Below are 20435 nucleotides of genomic sequence, written 5' to 3' on the forward strand. Positions count from 1 at the left end.
ACATGCAAATCCTATTACTGAATTCACTATTAAACTCTGGTGGGTTATAGTGATGAAGTGTAGAATTGAAGAAGACTGCAAACTGTTGATTTGGCCTGCATATTCTCAAAAATTCCGAAGTGGCTAATGGGATAGTACATTTTTATTGGATTAATAAAGGAATTACGGCAATGTGCACATTAATAGATGGGAAAATATTCAAATATTTCGACAAACTACACAGACAGTTTGGACTGGATAAATCAGACTTGTTTAGGCATTTCTAATTAAGACACTTTTATAATACAGGAATCAGGAGGAAGGCCCTGAGGGAAGGTAGCCAAATAACAGAAATAATATCAGGTGCGTATAAAAATCTTCCATCAAAAATTGTATCAAAATTATATAATGGTCTGCGAAATTTGAATAGGAATGAAACATTATATATTAAACAAAAGTGGGGATCTGAATTACATCTTAAATTGTCAGAGGATGATTGGCGATTCACATGTCTCTCACAGCATAATTCCACTAGCTCTAGACAATGGGGAGAATATGGTTGGAAAAATGTAATTAGGTTTTTTATCACTCCTTATATCAAAAGCAAGCAGCTGAAAACACCCCAGCAATGCTGGAGACTATGTGGGGACTGGAACGCCACCATTCTCATGTGTTTTGGAAGTGCAAAAATGTCAAATCTTATTGGGAAAGTATTGCAGTAACAATGAAGAAGGTATTTGGGTATGATATGCCATGCGAGGCCCAAGTACTGTATTTTGGACTATTGGAAAATGTAAGAAAGGAGGACTGTTACTTGTTTAAAATTATGTTGCTGACAAGGAAAAAGGTAATAACAAGAAACTGTCTGAAAAGTGAGCCCTTAAAATTGAAAGAATAGGCCGATGTAATAGAGGAAATGTATATAATGGAGAAAATGACCTACTCTTTGAAATTGAAAACTGACAACTTCCAAAAACACTGGACAAAATGGATAGCCTACAAGGAACACTCAACCAAATAAGGCACGGACTCGCTGGAATGGTTTCTCGAATTCAAACTGCTTCTGTTTTTGACCATTTGAGGTGCAGGCGGATGGCTGGACTCTGAGAGACTGGGGCTTTGTGCTTTTTGCCTCTGCGGTCAAATTTGCTTTGATTGTAGGTGGAACTGGACCTGTCTGGGAGAGTACTAGGCAACGGGTTCCATCTGGTTGTCTTTCTGTGGATGTGAGGGGCAGGGAGGATGGTGATGGTGGGGATTGGGCCGATTGGACGTTACTTTGGGCATCCCTGGCTGGCAGGAGTTCCTCCCTGAGAATTGAGAGTGTTTTAACTGAAATTGGTTACAGGTTCTTGTAATGGGCTTGGGAGTTTGGGGGAGTCCTACTGACTTTTGGGAATTCTTGGGGGTGTAATTTTGTTTGTCGGGAGAGTATTTGGACAGATGCTGGGTTGCCCCAGATCTGGCAGCGACAGTTATGTTTACATATGCGTTGTTTTGCATCTCTGAGAATGAGATAAGGGAATTCTGTGAGATATCTGAATATAATGTGTAATCTACCAACATAACGCTTAATCTGCTTTTTTTTTAAAAACTTTGGCCCAGAGATTCTGTTCATTCTCTTCCTTTTGTGTTCCCTCCCGTTTTTCTTTTCTTTTTGTTTGTATGTTCTATAAACTTGGAAAAAGTAAATAAATAAAAAGTATTAAAAAAAAACAAATAAATATTTTTGACAGATTTTTGAGCACCGTGTACCACATAAAATTGTTTCGAGGTCAGTAAAAGCACAACCAGAATTCATACATAAAGTGCACCGGATTATAAGGCGCACTGTCAAATTTTGAGAAAATTAAAGGATTTTAAGTGCGCCTTATAGTTTGGAAAATACTGTACTTTGGAGGCCAAGTAAAGCTAATTGGTTTCTCAAGTCCCGATTTGTAGCCTTGAGATGAGCGTTTCCACCGCTGCAAAAAAACAAGGAATGGCAGCTCTGACTATGAAACCATGTGCTCATTAGCTAATGACTTGTGACTGACAATGCGTTAGGCCAAACTGTTCAGTTCTACAGATAATCTGCCATTTTGAAACATGGTCTAAGCAAAATTTACACAATAGATTCAATTTGTTTTATTCAGTATCACCCAGAACAAATGACTAAGCCCATTTACTCACGACCAAAGTGTTTACAAAGGTCAAGATAGAAAACCTTTTTCCCATAGACTTCTGTAGGACCGGAAGTCTTTTTGTAGTCACAATCTGGTGACCCTCAGATATAAAGCAGGCTTGTGGCACTTCCAAATTGGCTTAATTTATTTGACCCCAAAGCTAGGCCAACTTTTTTTTACTGACTTATTGCTGTCACCTTATAACAGTTGGCCTGGGCTCCAGCCTCAAACAAGCTGTGAAGTCTGACACAGGACCTGATGGCCCTTTGACTGGAGATCAATCAAAAGGAAGCTTCATCAAATATGGAAAAAGGCTCTTGTGTGCCAGATTACACAAGAACTGGGTCACATGGAGTGTAACTCCATCAGACTCAATCCAAATCCAAAAATTTCAGTTCAATTGTCAATATGGTATGTAAGAGGTCAGGAGAGGTAAAGTCATCCAGGTCAGTATAAAGAGCTCGGAAAGAAAGCGACTTTTTAAGGACTTCTTTAAGGGGAGGCTCTGTCATGGTGTAGGGCTGCAGGTCAGCCAGTGGTGTTGAGGATCTTGTCAACCGTAGGGAATTATGATCACATGAAGAAAAAAAAAAAGAGGAAATTTTGATCGAACATGCAATACCATCTGGAAACCTATGGGAACAGCTTCCCTTTTCAGCATGACAGTGATCCCAAACACAACACCAATGGATTAAGATTATACCCATATACAAAAACACACAGAGGAACACTATCTTACATGGATTGGCCGCCCCAGAGCCCAGACTTCAACATTATCGAAGCAGTAATAGAAGAACAGCCTTGACTATCCTTCAAGAAGCCTGGAGAACTATTCCTGAAGAAAGTACTGTAAGAAAGTATAAGAGAGCTGAATAAGACAATTTAGACTCACTTGAGGAATAAAGGTGGTCATAGTCTTACTAACTTAAAAACATGTTAAAATGTTTTAATAAATGTACTGAAACATATGCAAATAAAAAGAATAGGGATGGCACAGTATTGTAAATGCCTAGTATGGGCTGAAACTAATTGGTCACAAACCAAAATGTGGAAGCTCTGTGCAATGGCAAACCAAAGTTTTATAGACAACTAAACTGGGATGACGTAAAAAGTGACTAAGATTAAAGACTGATCTTATCCACCAGAAGATGCCCTCAAGAGAAGAAAGCTCATACTTTTTCTTCGCTCTGCAGGTTTGATTCTAAAGAGACAACATTGATTATCAATTCAGTAAAATGCCCTGCTCTTTAACAGCTTTAAAGAACCATGATAGAAGTGAAGAAAAATGTTGTTTCGAATACCACAAAAATGTTAGAAGGTGAAAATACTATAAATAGGATAATTTACATCATAGAGATCTGTTCTTAAACCATGTTTAGAGTCAAAAAGTGATGTGACTGGGTTAGTTGGTCCCTGCTAATAGACTTACATTACTTAGGTGAGGTAACTAAAAAAAAAAAAAAAAAAAAAAGGTGAGGTAACTAGTGACAGAACTCAGTGGAACACAAGGACACTACAACTAAAAAGCAGCCTAAGGTATCACTTTTGTACTTAAAAAAACAAACAAATAAAAGATACTCTGTCCGCTTTCACTGTCTGTTTCAGTGCAGTTCTTTCATTATTTGGTTAGCTGCACTGAAACAGGAAAATCTAACTGTAGTCTTAATGTTAGAATATCTAGATAAGCCCCTAACCCTAACTCTTGCACCGGTGGTTCACCAGACTGGCAACCCTTAATTCTGTTTGATTTTTTTCTTCCCCTGTCGGGTCGGGTGTACAGACTAAGCGGTACAATCGGCTGGAAAAGCAGATGTGTCCACAAGATGATATCATCACTATTTTATCCAATGCCAGGAACTGATAACCTACTGATTGAATTGAAATTTTTTTTTAAAGATAAATTACTTTTCCCCTCTTAAATATGAATAATGAATCTTAATCAAAACCAAGTTCTCCCTCTTACACCAATAAACTGGAAAAGTGTATCAAGAATTTTGTTAAAAATAAGTGTGGTCTTACTGAAAGGTTAACAAAATTGATACATTTAGTTTCTTTCTTGCAGGTTGTGCGTTTGTGACATTCACAGCCAGACAAATGGCCCAGTCTGCTATCAAGTCCATGCATCAGTCCCAGACCATGGAGGTGAAGTTTAAACTAAAAAAAACAAATTTGATTTTGTCTGTGATTTTGATTTTAGAAGATCTGCATTCTGTTGTTTCCACTGGAGAAATAGTTCCAAGGTTTCCCAGTATATTATTATTCAAAGCAAGAGATTAACCATTGTCCTTGATGTAAATATGTAAGAAAAAATTGTGTGTGTTTCTGTGCTGTGTCCTGTGTACTGTTTGTTTGTATATGTGTCTTTCTGGCTGCTGTTACAACCAAATTTCCCCTTGTGGGACAATTAAAGGATTATTCTATTCTATTCTATTCTAGATTTTTTTTTAAACTATTCAGTTACGTTACTTGGAATTTGAAAGTTGCAGTTTAATAGTTTTGACCAGTAACCTGTCATGAGCACAATATTTTCCTGTGTTTGTGTTCAGGGTTGTTCATCGCCAATTGTAGTGAAATTTGCAGACACTCAGAAGGACAAGGAGCAGAAACGCATGGCTCAACAGCTGCAGCAACAGATGCAACAACTTAGTGCTGCTTCCATGTGGGGTAATCTCACTGGACTCAACAGTTTAGGCCCACAGTACTTAGCAGTAAGTGTATATTTATCCAAAATGTAACAACCATTAGAAAACAAATTGACAAATTTAAATGTTATCTTCCATTTTTCTTCTTGCTTTAGCTCTACTTACAGTTGCTGCAGCAGTCTGCCTCCACAGGGAATGCACTCAACAACCTGCACCCTGTTTCAGGTACATATACACACATCCAAAAAATGTAAAGCTATATTACTGGCTACATAATAATCTCATTCAATTATTTTGAGTTTAGATTCATCCCTTTGTTTATTGAGAAAGTTAAGTCCAGCCTTATATCTGTATAACTGATAATCTCTGTTGGGGAACTTGAACTTGCCTATTCATGTGTCTGTCAGGTCTTAATGCTATGCAGAACCTCGCTGCTTTAGCAGCAGCAGCAACTGCTACACAGGCCACACCTACAGGTTCTAGCGCCATGACGACATCTACTAGCCCACTAAGTGCGTTAACAAGCTCAGGTAAAAACCAAAAAACCAAAACACAGAGTCTGTACTACAAAACTAAGGAAATTTATGTTTGGTTGATTTCTTTGTTGTGACAATGAATGTTGCAAATGGATCGTATATCACTGGAAAGCCTATTTATGGTGCCACCTTTGTAAGAAAAATGTATTTTTGGGTTGAGCAGCAGAGGTTGAGTGTGTAGGTTGTGCCCTGTAAAACTTAGTGGACACAGGTGAAAGAATATTGGCTAACCGGATAAAACAATACTGTGGATCCATCACAGGATGGCTATAAATACATACTTTCACAGAATTTAAAACTTTATATGCTCTTGGACCTGAAATTAAATGTCAGGTAATCTCTAGTATAATGTAAAATACTGAACACCAGGATTTAAACTGTATATTAAACCCATTTGCTTTACAGCAAATTCATTTCTGTTCCACTACTGGCCTAATGCAAGAACTGCTCAATTAGGTAAGGAGAAACAATAGTCCATTAGTCCAAATACAACTTCATCCTCAAGAAGTATAGTATTGGTGCATTGTATAGTATAGTATAGTATTGCATAGTATTAGAGAACTGGAGCCAATGACCTTCACCTAAACCCAGTAAAATTTGATAAGATTATGTCTGTGAAGGTTCTCAGTCATCCAGGTCATCATAGTCTAAGGAGCTTGGAAAGATGCTTTTTTCTTTCCAAGCTCCTTAGATTTGATAAGATTATGTTTGGGCTTTTGAGCAATAAAATTCAAGAAAGGCGTGCGCAAACTTAAGTTAAAAAAAAAAAAACCTGATTAAAAATATTTTATTACAATCGTGATGATTTGGGTCAATGCCATTTTTTTCATATGCTTGAAAAGCAACCAACAAGTATACTGTATATGAAACACTTTGTCATGTGACAAAAAACAAAACAAAAAAAGTAAGACTGAACCCCCCCCCCCTCCCCCCCAAAAAACAAAAAAACCAAAAAAAAACCTTATTATAGCAAGTGCTTTTGTTTAACACTAGAATTGGCAAAGGGCTTATTTGGACCCCTTTGCATTTTAAAATGTAGCTGTCGAAATAAAACTCCACCTAATTTCATGACTTTTCCAAAAATGGAATTAGGTCATGATACACTTTTTGGGTGTAGGGAATAAAAAGAAAAAAGCACTGTGACAATTTATTTCCTTCAAGGGTGTAATTTTGACCCAATGGAAATTATTGTAAAATGCCTGGCTGCCTGGAAACATGTATTGTTTATACACATGATGATATTAAATCTACCATAACATGAACCAGAGCTGGCTAGATGTGATTCATAGGTAAATATATAGCGGATTGTAGTAATGAAATCATTTAAATTACTTGTAAGACTAATAAAAACTAAACTTAAAAAAACCCCTTAAAACATAAATCCTGGCTTTGTCAAATCTTCCTTGTGATTAGACTTGTGAAATTAATTTTAATTTTGATATTTTCCGTTCTTATAGTACTTTTAATGATAATGCAAGGTAAATTGTTCATTCCCCTTATTATTATATCATTAAAAGTAAATGTTTCCCAAGCAGGCTCCTCCCCCACCTCCAGTGGCAACTCCTCGGCGAACCCCATGGCTTCTTTAGGGGCCCTGCAGTCTCTGGCTGCTAGTGCTGGAGCTGGCCTCAACATAGGTTCCTTGGCAGGTAAAAACTCTTATCTGCATAGGTTGAAATATAGATTAATTTGAGGCAGTACGTCTGATATAAATCTGCATTTTCAGGATTTGCTTGTCTGTGCTTTTTTTGTTTTCATAGGTTAATTCTGCCTGTAATCTGGCTTGTAACTGTTTTATAATAATCACTGCCTGTTGAATTGGATTGTACTAGAGAAGGACTAACTGTAAATAAGTTCCAAGTGCGTTGGCTCGGTGTTTCCTTCGGTGGTTCCTGCTAACTTGAGCAACTTAATTCATGCAATCTGTTGCATAAATAATTTTATTTGGGGGGGGGGGGGGGTTGTTTTGTTGTTGTTGTTTTGTTTTGTTTTTTAACTTTTCAGGCTTGACTCATTAATTACAATTGTAAAACCAAAAGGGGGAAAAACTTTTGTATTACTTTTCCCTGGAACACTCTCTCACAGTCTGTTCTCTAAAACCTAAAAGAGGAATTATGGATTTAATCAACTGGTCCCTGAATGCAATTGACACCCTTTTCTCAACGAGAAGTCTGGGCTCGGGTGAGCCTGAGTGTCCTGGAGGTACTTTCCCTGCCGGATACATGATGGACGGGTGGCATAACTGGAGGGTCGTGTGCCTGGCGGGACTGTCGATCGAAGACGCTGAAGATATCTATCTATTCGGAACCATGATAACAGGGTTCTTGCTGATCGGAGCTGGCTTGGCCCTGGCTTATCGAAGAATTACGAAAACGGAATCGGCTGTTCAAACCCCCAGAAGGCTGCCCGCTGGGATTGAAACGATGGGACGAGGCGTGAGTTCTCAAAATGGGCTCATTGAGTGCAGCACGGATAAGATCTTGGAGAAGCTTGCGGCTGCTGTGAACACTCAGAATAAGACCTCTGAGCGCAAATTGGATTACATCTTGGAGAAGCTCACTGCGGTCGTGAGTTCTCAGAATCTGCTCTTTGAGCACAAGAATGACAACATCACGGAGCGTAAGGTTGATAACATCATGGAGAAGCTCACGGCTCTCCAACGGGAGATTGAGAGACCAGTGTCGGACTGTTAGAACAGCTTTGAAATTCATATAAGTTGTTTGCACTAAAGTATAAACCACCATCACTTCATGCGGCTACCACTTCGGCGCCAACTGTGGTCTCAAGGCTGGAGCTGAACAATAACACCCTGATAACAGACTGTGCTTAGACTGTTTCTTCCCATTCTGCAAGGCCACCTGGGTTGGCTGGAAGACTGTTTACTTAGCCTGGCAGGGCGAAGGACACTGTCTCAGCTAAACTCTGGACACACACACACACATACACATACATTGATACGCACTCATCCCTCCTCCCTCCTCCCTTTCCAAACGCCTTCAATGCTTGTCCCCTCCTGGAGAACACGGCGGGTCTGGGCCCAGCGCTGGAAAAATAGCTGCAGGGCAGGATGGCTGCTGTGTTTGCTTCGGATTACTCCTCACCCCCTACCCACCCCTGTTGCTTGTCACGTGCTCCATAATTTTGTGCTGTGGACATTTATGTGCTTTCTGTGTAGAGGAGTTTTTTTGTTTTCTGTTCTCATGCTGTCCTCCCATAGGAGCCCAGCATGAGTAGAGGTCTCTTTATTTTCCCTCTTGGACTTTCCCATTGTATTGTACATTTCAGTGTTTTTCCGTAATACTACCGGTCTCCAACCTGTCTCCCCATGTGATGTCTGTGTTGTGTATGTAAGGTAGGGGGGGTCCCATTTCACTGCAGGGCAACTTGCATGTGACAAATAAAGTTTTCTTGAATCTTGAATAGTGACACAGCCTTTTGGCCTACTTTCTGATTCTTAGTCTACTGAAGTTTGTACCACTGTGAACGTACAAGTTTTTTTTTTTCTTGTAACTGATGCAGGCATGGCAGCACTTAATGGCAGTCTTGGCTCTGGAAGTCTTTCTAATGGCTCAGGAAATACAATGGAGGCACTGAGCCAGGCCTACTCTGGCATTCAGCAGTACGCTGCCGCCGCCCTCCCTAGCCTCTACAACCAGACCATGCTATCCCAGCAGAATGTTTCAGCTGCAGGCAGCCAAAAGGAAGGTGAGTTTTGTTAGCTGGGAGAAGATCTAATGCAATGACTAATGAGTGAAGTGGACACTTGTTAAAGGCGTTTATACAGAGGTTCAGTGTGTAACTATTAAAAAACAGAATGCAGCACTACTATATTAGCATGTTTTAATGTATTTTCTCTTTAATTCAGTTTTATCCAGCTTTTGCTTGATCAGTAATAAACCTCATGAGTTGTAGGCTGTTTTTTCAATTAGGTCGTACCTATATGCCTTAGATGAAATGCATAAACCTACTGTCAGTTTTCTCACAATTTAACATAACTCAGGCAACAAGAATAAACCATATGTAACTTGGAACCTCTCTAAAGGATTGTATTAATAATGACAAAGATGCACATGCATTTCATCTAAGGCATATAGGTTGTTGTGCACATGTTGTGCCATTTGGTTATGTAACTTTTTTTTTTTTTTTTCAAGAATTTCTTCTACTTTCCAACCCTCACCCTTGGTCAGATCTGGGAAATGATCAAAAGAGACTATATAGGGTAAAATGAGTTTATTTTGTATGTTGGCTGTGCTCAGCATTTGCGGTAGGGAGAGTAACTCTGATATCCAAATCTCCAAAAAGTTGATTCTGTTCATCTGGACGTAGCGTTTTGCGGGAGAAACGTTTCGTCACTCATCCAAGTGACTTCTTCAAAACGCTACGTCCAGATGAACAGAATCAACTTTTTGGAGATTTACTTCCCTGGATGATTGAGAATGCATCAAGACATCTGATATCCAAACTGAGTGCTCATCAGAGGTGCTCATCAGAGTAGTGCTCCTGCTCCTTTGTGATGAAAGGAGACAGTTGAGGTGGTTCTGGCCTCTGGTTTAGGATAACTCCTGGATTTCTCCTTAGAGGTTCTCCAGGCACTTAGGAGCAGAACCCAGTTTCTGGGGAGAAGGATGTCTGGAATACTCTGCTCAGTCAGCTCCCATCATGATCCCCCTTTGAATACCCCTAAATATGATTCATGGATGATTTTTGTTTTAATTTTACATTTTTTCTTGTTTGTTTTTTAATACTATTATGCAATTTAAAATACTTGTTGACAGCTCTAATTCCTTCATCATTTTGAAGTAATTAAACATGTAACTGTAAACAAGTAAACTAGCTGCAGAGATGTTACCATGCATCACCATTGTGCCTCTGTGTACCTACTAACAGTTAGCAACATTATCAACATGGAGTTACAATAGAAATTACTTGGAAAAACAATTATCTGACACTGCTTCTCAGATGTTATTGTCATTACATATTTTCTGTGACAACCCTCCATTACAGTTTTAGATTTTAGCAGTGCATTTTATCTCTCACATTTTCTGACTATGGTGTGTAAAACACTGAGTATGCCTTTAAATAAAAATTGCTGTTTAGCTACAACTAACTGTTAAGTTGTTAAGAGATGTGTGTAGTGTCTTTTAATGTCACTTTCTGATAAGGGTTTTGTCTTGTTTTATTATGCTGCATCAGCCATGACTGGGCGCTGCACTAGTAAGATGTAACCATCTCTCTAAAATGACCTTGGCTCATCATGTCAACAGCTCAACTTATAGTAAAAAAGAACTATAAATGTGAAACTCTGGAGTGGCAAAGTATGCGCACAATTTCAAATTTGTGTTGAAATTTCAAGATTTCAATGTGTCTTTTTTGAAACATGAAAGTACACTACCGGTCAAGGTTTTTATAACACCTCAATTTTTCCAATTCCAATCGAAAATTATGCAGTTTAAAGTCTCATTGCACTCTGAAATGAAAGGAGTTGGAGTTAAAAAAAAAAAGAAAAAGTAATCATGGAATCAATTTATAGACCAAATTTATTCTAAACCTTTGACTCAACAAAGTAGCCACCTTTGGCAGATATAACAGTTGAACAATTGGACTAATGTTTTGGGTCATTATCTTGCTGTAGAATGAACCCCTGACCAACTAGGCGCATACCAGAGGGTGTTGCATGAATGCTGTGGTAGCTGTTTTGGTTCAGGGAGCCTCTCACTCTGTACAAGTCACTGACCCTGGATCCAGCAAAACAGCCCCAGACCATCACACTTCCTCCTCCATGTTTGACAGTTGATGCCACACACTGTGGAACCATCCTTTCGCCTACTCGACGGCGTACAAAGATCCTGCGTGATGAATCGAAGATTTCAAATTTTGATTCATCAGTCCATAATACCTTCTTCCAGTCTTCAGTAGTCCAGTGGCAGTGTTTCATGGCCCAGACAAGTCTCTTTGTCTTATTCTGACATCTTAGCAATGGCTTTCTTGCTGCAAGCTCGAAGTCTTCACAGTTGAAACTGAGACTCGCTTACTACGACCACTATTAAGCTGTGCTTGAAGCTGTTATCCTGTGAGCCACCTATCACGCAAGTGATAACTCTCAGAAACGTGTCCTCTGATTCAGTTGTGGCTATCAGTCTGCCAGACCTCTTCCAGTCAAAGTTTCTTCCTTTTGATTGTGAAGGAAACTGTATTCACTGACACCTTGACTTTCTTTGAAATTTCTCAGTAGGAAAGATCTACATTTTTAAGTGTTATAATGGTCTGTCTCTCTTGTATTCTTAATTGCCTTTTTTTGTAGCAACACACTACTTTCTGCTGTACAATGCTGTTCAACTGATGCTCACGAAGATATCGTACCACAGTGTGTTCCAACACTGCTTTTAGACAGAGGGGGTTGTAAGTAATCCAGAAAAGTTGGAATACCTGTAGGAATTAGTATCACCAGCTTTCAAGGCTTGATCAACCTCCATTGCTGCAGAACAGCTTCAAATTGTGAACCCATTTTGTGTTCCCTAAAAAAAAAGGCCTTTTTGTATAATTCTGAAATGTACATTATTTTTCAGTTTTGGGTAACCTTACCTTTTGTTTTAACCTCTGGCAGTTCACCACTTACCTTTGTACCATTTCAAGCTATTCACTGAACTTGAACGACTTGAACTGCAATAAATAGCTGGAAAAATTGGGGTGCTCTAAAACGTTTGACCGTTAGTGTATATGGACTGCTTTTTCAGTCCTTTTTCTGCTTTATGTGAAATTTTCATTTCTTATAATGCAGCTGAATTCACAGTGTACTTGTTCTTATTTACAGATAATTTTCTAAGTGGCCTGTTTTTTGTTTTTTTTTTTCTTTTTTTTTCTTTTGTGACACACGCTGGAATGAGACTAAAAATTGCAGTTCGTCAGTGTTAATGTTTACTAGTTTCTTAGGAAGCTGCTGGGCTGCAGAGAAGTTTTGATATCACATTTTTGTGTTATGGACACTGTCAAATAAGACAAAATAAAGAAAATCAGGTTGGCTATGAGCTTGTCTCTAGAGATGTCCAGCCAGTGTTTGTGTTTTTAGAATATATGTTTTGTAAAACACAAGAATCTGTTAAAAAGCAGCTCTAAACCATATTATTAAACACTTTTAAGAATCTGTTAACCAGGCTCTGCATGACTGGATGAAACAGTTTGTTACAGTCTGTCAATCAGATTTTTTTTTCTATGCATGAATACAAAAAATGTGACTTTATTTTTAAAAGCTACGTGAATTCATAAATAATGATAATCCTGTTAGAATATTACTGTGTTTTATACTTGTATAATTTTCTTTGTTTGGCAGGTCCAGAAGGTGCGAATTTGTTCATTTACCACCTGCCCCAGGAGTTTGGAGATCAGGATCTGCTCCAGATGTTTATGCCCTTTGGAAATGTAATCTCTGCAAAAGTCTTCATTGACAAACAGACTAACCTCAGCAAATGTTTTGGTGAGTTCATGTAAGTTATATATGTATATATATATATATATATATGTGTATGTGTGTGTGTGTGTGTGTGTGTATATATATATATATATGTATATATGTGTGTGTGTGTGTATATAAGCATGTTTTCATTTTGTTAATACTGGGAAGATTTGGGTAAGGGGCGTCTAGATTTTTTATTTGCAACAATTGGTTTCTTCGGCACATTGAAAATACCTACTGCAAGCTGCCTTGAGCTGCTCTTAGTGTTTCTTTCTTCTCTAGGCTTTGTGAGCTACGACAACCCAGTGTCATCACAGGCAGCCATCCAGGCAATGAATGGTTTCCAGATTGGTATGAAAAGGCTGAAGGTGCAGCTGAAGCGCTCAAAGAATGACAGCAAGCCCTACTGAAGGAGCTGAGACACTACAGGCTTAGTTAGGCAGGGTGGTGTTATGGTAAGTGTAGTGTGAATAACCAGCTGAGACTGATGCACTCAGAAACTTGTCTGTGTGCTACAGGGCTGCTTCACTGCTCCTCGTGGTCATTAGAAAACATGTCAGGACAGAGACAGACGTGAAGCTACATGACAAGTTTTGACACTAGCCTGGATTCTCCCTATGTTCTTTTGTGGTGTATGCACTTTTTCTTTTTTAACAAAAAAGAGAAGCAGTTGTGTTAGTTTGCTGTGGTAGAAAGTAACACATACAAGTCATTTGTCAAGAAATGTTGCATGCTGACTATCAGATGCCAAATCTCTCTTTTGCCACTTCCTGTTCACCTTCTTCCTCTTTGACACATTTAATGTTAAAAACCAGGCAGCAAATGGGAAAGACGTTAAAGTATAAATCACTGATTTCTGCAAAAGTTAACAAGCCTGTTGTTGTTCTACCATTTTCTCTGGCATTTTGAAAGAGTACCTGTGATTTTTGTGCGCTGGCAAGACTGTATTCAGTTTTAGCATTACTTTTTATTGAGTCACTTTCATGTTTGATTATATTACATCTGTTGTTTGTCAATAGCAACAGTTTATGGTGAACACTAATTGAGAGGCCTCAGGGGGTGAGTGTAGCGTAGTGTAGAAACCATGACCAATTATACTTGATATGGAATTATACTTTATTATACTTCATTTATAATCAGTACATTTAATAAAACATGTTTTAATGCAGTTGAGATGTAGATCAACCTGGGTGAAACATCAGGGACTGAGCTGATGTGATCTATGAAGCTTAATTGTCAACTTTAACAAGCAATAACCCCAACTTTCACAATAAATCCAAAGTTGAATGACTTCTTTCAGTTGCTTAAAATTCTGTGCAATGTGAACATGATGGTTTTCATTACTACATTTTATTGTTTTAGTTTAGTTTTTCACCAGCCCTCCCTTTTCATGATAGCTATCAGCTAGCTGACCTCAAGGGCTAGAGACTTTCTATATATTGTGCAAGATTGACCTGGCAGCTCTCTGAACTGCCAGGAAATTATGTTCTGTTTTTGTTTTTTGTATGTTTAGTCTTACATAGAGCTAGGAGGGAAGATAAATGTTGAGATATATATTTTAATCGTAATGCTTTTTCTATTTTCATAGAGATTTTATACTTTCTGTAAGTCTTGGGGGACTATTATTGTCTAAATATTTATCTGATTGGAAATTATGAAGAAAATGTGGAATCTGCCACCTCACTTCATCTCTTGATGTGTGTCCGAGACTTGCCTGTTGAACGTTTTTTCCTTTTGCTGATGTGTATTACATGTCATTGTGGCACGAGCTGTATATGAAGGATCCATCCGATACTTTTGCTAGAATATTAATAATAATTTAAAAATAATACCAAGGATACGTTCAAAACTGAATTATTTGCAGAGGGGCTACCATGGGGAGTATTAATACATCCAGGGTACCCACGTATTTCATCAGTGTTTAAAGTCTTTCAAGACAAGGAAGTTCCATATTAAAGGAAAAACATTTGTTTAGCATAGCTTGATCAGCTTTTCTGCTACAAGTTACGCCCTAGAGCAGGGGTAGGGAACTCCAGGCCTCGAGAGCTGGTGTCCTGCAGGTTTTAGATGTGTCTTTGATCCAACACAGCTGATTTAAATGGCTAAATTAGCTCCTCAACATGTCTTGAAGTTCTCCAGAGGCCTGGTAATGAACTAATCATTTGATACAGGTGTGGTGATACAGGGTGAGATCTAAAACCTGCAGGACCATGGCCAGTGGCGGTCCTAGCCTGTTTGGCGCCCTGGGCAAACACTCCATCTTGGTTTTAATTTTGCACTCCAGTATGAACACCCATCCCCCAACCCGAGAATCAACACAACATAACCTAACAGACCTACACCTTAGTTCACAGATTCACTTTGTCTAGGGTTTATTTCTGGGATTTCGCACAACCCAGGATTCAAATCATGAATACATAATGGGCTTGGATTTACAACATTATGAATGAAATCTGCTCTATCTGGAAGCAGCCGCCCCCCCCCCCTCCCCTTTCGACGGGTTGTGTGCGAGACTTTAAATCATCAAACTGTAAATTATAAATTTTAAATTTTTATTGATCCCTTTACCCCTAGTCCTAAAGTGTATATTTATTTTCTTACTCTTCTTATATATGTTGTTTGTTTACTTGCACTGCTGTAACTGGAGCCTCGTCTCTCTATATACTGGACTGTATGTAGCGGAGATGACAATAAAGTTTACTTTGATTTCAGCAGCGAGCAGGCGCACCGAGGGCTCTCGCGCTAACTTTTCGCATACAGAATTTCGAAAAAACATCGGTGCAAATTATAAGTCTGTATCATAATGTCTGGTGTTTTCGTGTTTGTTGGTTTGTTTTTATTTTGTCTTATTTTGTGAGTTGGTTATTAGATGCTGCTCCAGCCAGCCAGAGAATCCCCCGCCGCCCCGCCCTCTCCTCCCTGTGCCGCAAGCAGCAGGCGCACCTCGCAAACGGAGGGCACCCTTACTCCCAGCAAATGGGCGATAGAAAACCGATCGGTGCCTATGCCATCCCCAGTATGCGCTGGCTGATGTCGGGGCAGCATGAGTACGAGCAATTTTTTTCTTTTTTTCTTTTTCTTTTTTTGCCGATGCCCGTGATGCCGCCCCGGGCAACCGCCCGTGTCGCCCGTATCAAAACCCGCTACTGACCACGGCTCTCGAGGACTAACGTTCCCTACCCCTGCCCTAGAGAGTAACTGTTTGGGCACTTCCACATTTTTGTGTTCCCTGGGCTCTGTCCTTTAGGACTGTCATGTACTTTCTAATTGGACTAGGTATATATTATATTACTGAGTTCTCAAATGAAAGGCTAAGACTTGGCATTTTAAAGTCATCCCTATTATTTGTAAATAATAAGGCAGGAGAGCCTGAGGGACAAGAGTATGTGTTATTGTCAAAATACAAATCTATAATAAAAGTTCATTGATGTATTGTATGCATTTACATGGTGGCAGTTAACTATGTATTGAGAATGTAACCTTATAAAAGAACATGAGTTAGTGTACTAGTATTTACCGTTTCACTGGACGTGCCTCATTTCTTTCGTCTTAAAAGGATCTATCTGAATATGTCCTTTGAGGAGATGGCCCTTAACGTATGAGAGATCAGACCTCACACAATGTGATAATACTCTGGACTCTCAGTCATTAATTGAAAAAGATTATTTTTTATTAAAAAAATTAAAATCACCTGCCAAATATTGTCTAGGTTGCCCTTGTGCTGCTAAAACAGCTCTGGTGCATTTGTGGATACAGGACCTCTACAGGTTTTAGCCTGTTTGTCATGTTCCTTGAGATATTTGTTATAATACTACTTCTCTTTCGAACATTATCGAAAGCTGCCTAAAAGAGAAGTAGAGAAGTATGCTCTGGAGATGCCAGTCCACAGCTGAGTTTTTTGTGCTTTCCTATACAGGTATGCTTTTACTGCCTCAGCAGTAAAATGTTTGGGAGCACTGGGCCTCATTTACTAGCTTTATGTGCACACATGACCTGTGAGCACACATTAATGATTCTTTATTTTTGTACCTGATTTGTTCACACTCTGTGGACAAATGGCAAAGATCTCTGAGAAGCACCTTTTGCTTTCCCATCAATCTGGGAAAGGTTATAAGCCCATTTTCAAACAATCTGAAGTCCATCATTGATTGGCTCATGTGATAAGTCACATGATTATTGGTGATTACAACAACCCTCTTAACTAGGGTTTAGCACCATTTGCTTTTAGAACTGAAGACGCTTCTCAGGTAAGAGGTGAAACGTCTTCAAGAGGTCCAGTTGCTTTCTTTCCAAGCTCCTCAGAATACCATGACCTGGATGACTAAGAACCTACACAGACATATGGTTCACTGGTTTGATTAGAATAGTTTTTGAACAGCTGTTTGAATCTATAGCAGTTAGGAGTATGGGCTTCTACAATCAGTTCATCCAGTGTTAGTTCAGCAGCACTATGCAAATAATATTACCAGACTTTATAACACTGAGTAAATTAGAAACTGAACTATCAGAAACAAGGTAGATCTGTAAGGTAGAATGCAAGATAACTAGTTTATTCCAATAAAGGCATGGAAATCATGCCTAACTTGATCCAGAGGTATAATTAATGTGAATATCACATTCATCTTAATAATTTTTACTAAAATGTTTCAAGAAGGCCTTATTCAATCAGTCTGGATTAAAACTGTGCTCATAGCTAGGATAATTAAGAACTGTGACAGAAAGATGGGCCTGAGCACTCACAGGACAGATGCAGTTACATTTTCATATTTTACGGAAATTAATGTTGAACGTTCTTGAATCTTCAAATGAATAAATAGAGATAGGAATTGACAGGACAAACATGATTGTTCTCTTAGTATTTAGGTATAAACACCAAAGCCAGCAACACAAAACAAAGATGAAAACCAGCACAAAGAGACTTCAAAGCGACCACCACAGTGATTCTACTTTAGAAACTGTTTGGTACCTGTTGAAGTTCAGCAGCGGCTGGCTTTGCCACAAATGACAGCTCACTTTATCACTGTGCTGGGCTGTGGTCGGCATTTTACTCAGCTTTAACATAACCCAACTTAGTTTTAGATGCTGTCTATGCAGATGCTTGTGAAGAGCCGAAGTTGTGTTCAAAGTTGTTTCTGTCCTGGAGCAGTCTCCACTTTACCACTGCGCTCTCATACTTTTGTGCAATAAAAATAAAAGTAATGTCCATGTCCACGCTGGAGCTGTGCCACTATTTTCCTCCGACGACACCTGAACTGAAATCAGCTGATTTCAGTTTCAAAATTGCAAGGGTTGATAAGCGGGATCGATAGTCAGGCAGACTAACGAAGGAATTGGGCTACATCCCTATGAATAAAACCACTAACTGTTAGTGGTGTGCGATACTGCATATTTTGGTATCGATCCCATACCAAGGAAATACGGGCCAGTATCGCTCTTACCGATACTTTTCAATAAATAAGGTGGATGCGTCATTGAATTGCTAAATCTCAATTAATTTTCTTGACTTTAAGTGTTTTTTGTGATTATCCTTTTTTATTATTAAAATAGTTAAAACCCAGGACATAATTTGGACAAAGTTTATAATTAAATAGAAAATGCTAATAGAAAATTAATATTATCACCTTTTTTCTTTTTTTTCTTTTTTTTTTAGAAAAATCTTTAATTAAAAAGTGAACGCAAACCAGTAAACAAATTAAAACAAACAAGTACTGTTGAGAAATAATAATACAAAAATTACAATTAAAATTCCCAACAACAAAAACAACTGGTGAAAATATAAATAATATGTAAACAACTTAACAACCCCCAAAGCGTCTAAGCCATGTCACGTGACGGCGCAACATCTAAACACAAGAGGGGTGAGGTGGAGCAAAGTGTGCCTGTTCTGTGCTGACACAGCAGCGGCGAGTCCAGCGACCTGGCTGTTTTGTCTTTGCCAAAACCACAGCATTGCAAACAAGCAGAACTTAAAGTAAAGAATCGATCTCACCAGGCCAGTATCGATCCGATACGGATGCCGACTTGGCATCGATACAATCGATATTTGGATCGATCCGCCCACCACTACTAACTGTCTCAACGAACATTTGTTCTAAGTTTTTAAAGTAATGCAGATTTTCAGATGCACTTAAATAAATGTTGAAAATCATCATTTCCACTTTCCAGTTAGCTGATTTTAAGAGAAGATGTGTGCAACATGTTACATCAGGTACTAAAATGTTAAAGATGAGGCTTAAAAAGGTACTACCTCCGTAACACCCTCTGGTCTCCTTACATGATTAGCTGTGTTTGTTTGCATGTTGTCACTGATTTTGTGCTGGCACCACATTTATAGCTGTTCTATATGTGTGAATCTGCTGTTGTCATCCACCTCAGTTTCTAGTAGCATGCTCATCATCCTCACTCTGTCACTGAAAATGGCTACTGAGTTTTTAGACTTTAGTAAAGCACCAAGATAAATGTGATTATTGTCAGTTTCTTTTCTCTCTCCTGTCTGTGTTCCATTACTGTGTAACCAAGGTTTGTCTCCCTGTTGTGTATTTTTTTTCTTTGTTTTTCTAGATCTCTTCCTGTTTGCCCTAGCATGTTGGTGTGGCGTCACAGCTCATCGTCCAGTCCTTGTCTACTGCGCTTCACTGGTGCTTCCAATTTCACATTTGACCTTGTAGTTGACGTTGATTGCCCAAGAGGTTTTGTTGTTTCCTATGTCCTATGTGCTGCCAAAATAGGCACTAGAAAGGTTGCCTCTGAGCATTTTTGAATGTTAAAATTTATTACAAGCAAAAGAAAATCTATTTTTCTAGAATAAGTAAAATAACCACTCAATTAAAAAACAATTCAGTTTAATAAGAGTCTCTAGTTTGTTTTTATTGACTGTACGATGGAGCAATTTTTCCAGTGCCTCTCTTTTTTGGTTTTGTTGTGTTTTTTGTGGAAAAGCAGCTAATCTCTTTAGATTATGTTGTATGTGAGTGCTAGTGTGTGCCTCATTAAAAAAAAAAAAAAAAAAAAAGTCAAAGAAATTGGTGATGACATGTTGTTGTACTTGTGTAATTCCTTCTCCTCTGGAGTTCCCTTTTGAGTGATATGAGGAGGAAACATTCATAATTGTAACAATGTTTTTTTTCTTTTGACTTATTGTCTCAAAGCACATGATGCTGTTTTACTCTTGTTTCTGCAGAGAATCGGTATAGAGGAGAATATTTTGTCATGCATGTTTTAGTTTTATTAACTACACTGAAATTTTTGAAAAAAAATTCAAGAAAAAATGAATATGTTTGTTAAGTTTGCTAAGTTAAAAAAAAATAAACTTGTGCCAAATGATTTGCGCAATCAGTATTCCTCCTTTTTTGGACTTTCGATTTTAGGTGTTTTTACCAAATGCAGTCCGTAGACCCTACAGACCCACATTTATATGGCTGCAGTTCGTTTCCTTGACTAATGGATCAGTATTGCTCCAGGTAGGGCTGGGCCATATTATATGTTTCATGATAATACCGGTACAATGTTAGGCAATGATAAGAAAATGAAATATTGCGATAAATTATGAGTAAAACACGCATGCGTAATGCTTTTGTTTTCATACACACATGACGGAAAAAGCATGACAGTGACGGAGAATGAGAAGGGCAAAAGTGGATCATTGAATGAAACAGATGAACCA

The 20435-nt window shown here is 38.6% G+C and overlaps 1 protein-coding gene across 5 annotated transcripts in view; it reads left to right on the forward strand.

The window, feature by feature from the left end:
- Positions 1–20056, forward strand: part of celf1 (cugbp, Elav-like family member 1) — a 67035-nt gene extending 46979 nt beyond the window's left edge. For 3 of the 5 annotated variants that reach the window (XM_063470760.1, XM_063470779.1, XM_063470796.1), the window contains 9 exons: positions 4207–4286; positions 4691–4852; positions 4942–5011; positions 5194–5316; positions 6855–6971; positions 8842–9027; positions 12650–12793; positions 13055–13227; positions 19334–20056. In XM_063470760.1, the coding sequence (XP_063326830.1) occupies positions 4207–4286; positions 4691–4852; positions 4942–5011; positions 5194–5316; positions 6855–6971; positions 8842–9027; positions 12650–12793; positions 13055–13182 (1010 nt within the window). In that variant the 3' untranslated portion in view covers positions 13183–13227; positions 19334–20056. The remainder of the gene's footprint in view (positions 1–4206; positions 4287–4690; positions 4853–4941; positions 5012–5193; positions 5317–6854; positions 6972–8841; positions 9028–12649; positions 12794–13054; positions 13228–19333) is intronic. The other 2 variants (XM_063470769.1, XM_063470787.1) reach the window with 1 other exon arrangement.
- Positions 20057–20435: the final 379 nt, after the last annotated feature.

This window comes from Pelmatolapia mariae, linkage group LG1 (genome assembly GCF_036321145.2).
Source record: "Pelmatolapia mariae isolate MD_Pm_ZW linkage group LG1, Pm_UMD_F_2, whole genome shotgun sequence".
Lineage (NCBI taxonomy): Eukaryota > Metazoa > Chordata > Actinopteri > Cichliformes > Cichlidae > Pelmatolapia > Pelmatolapia mariae.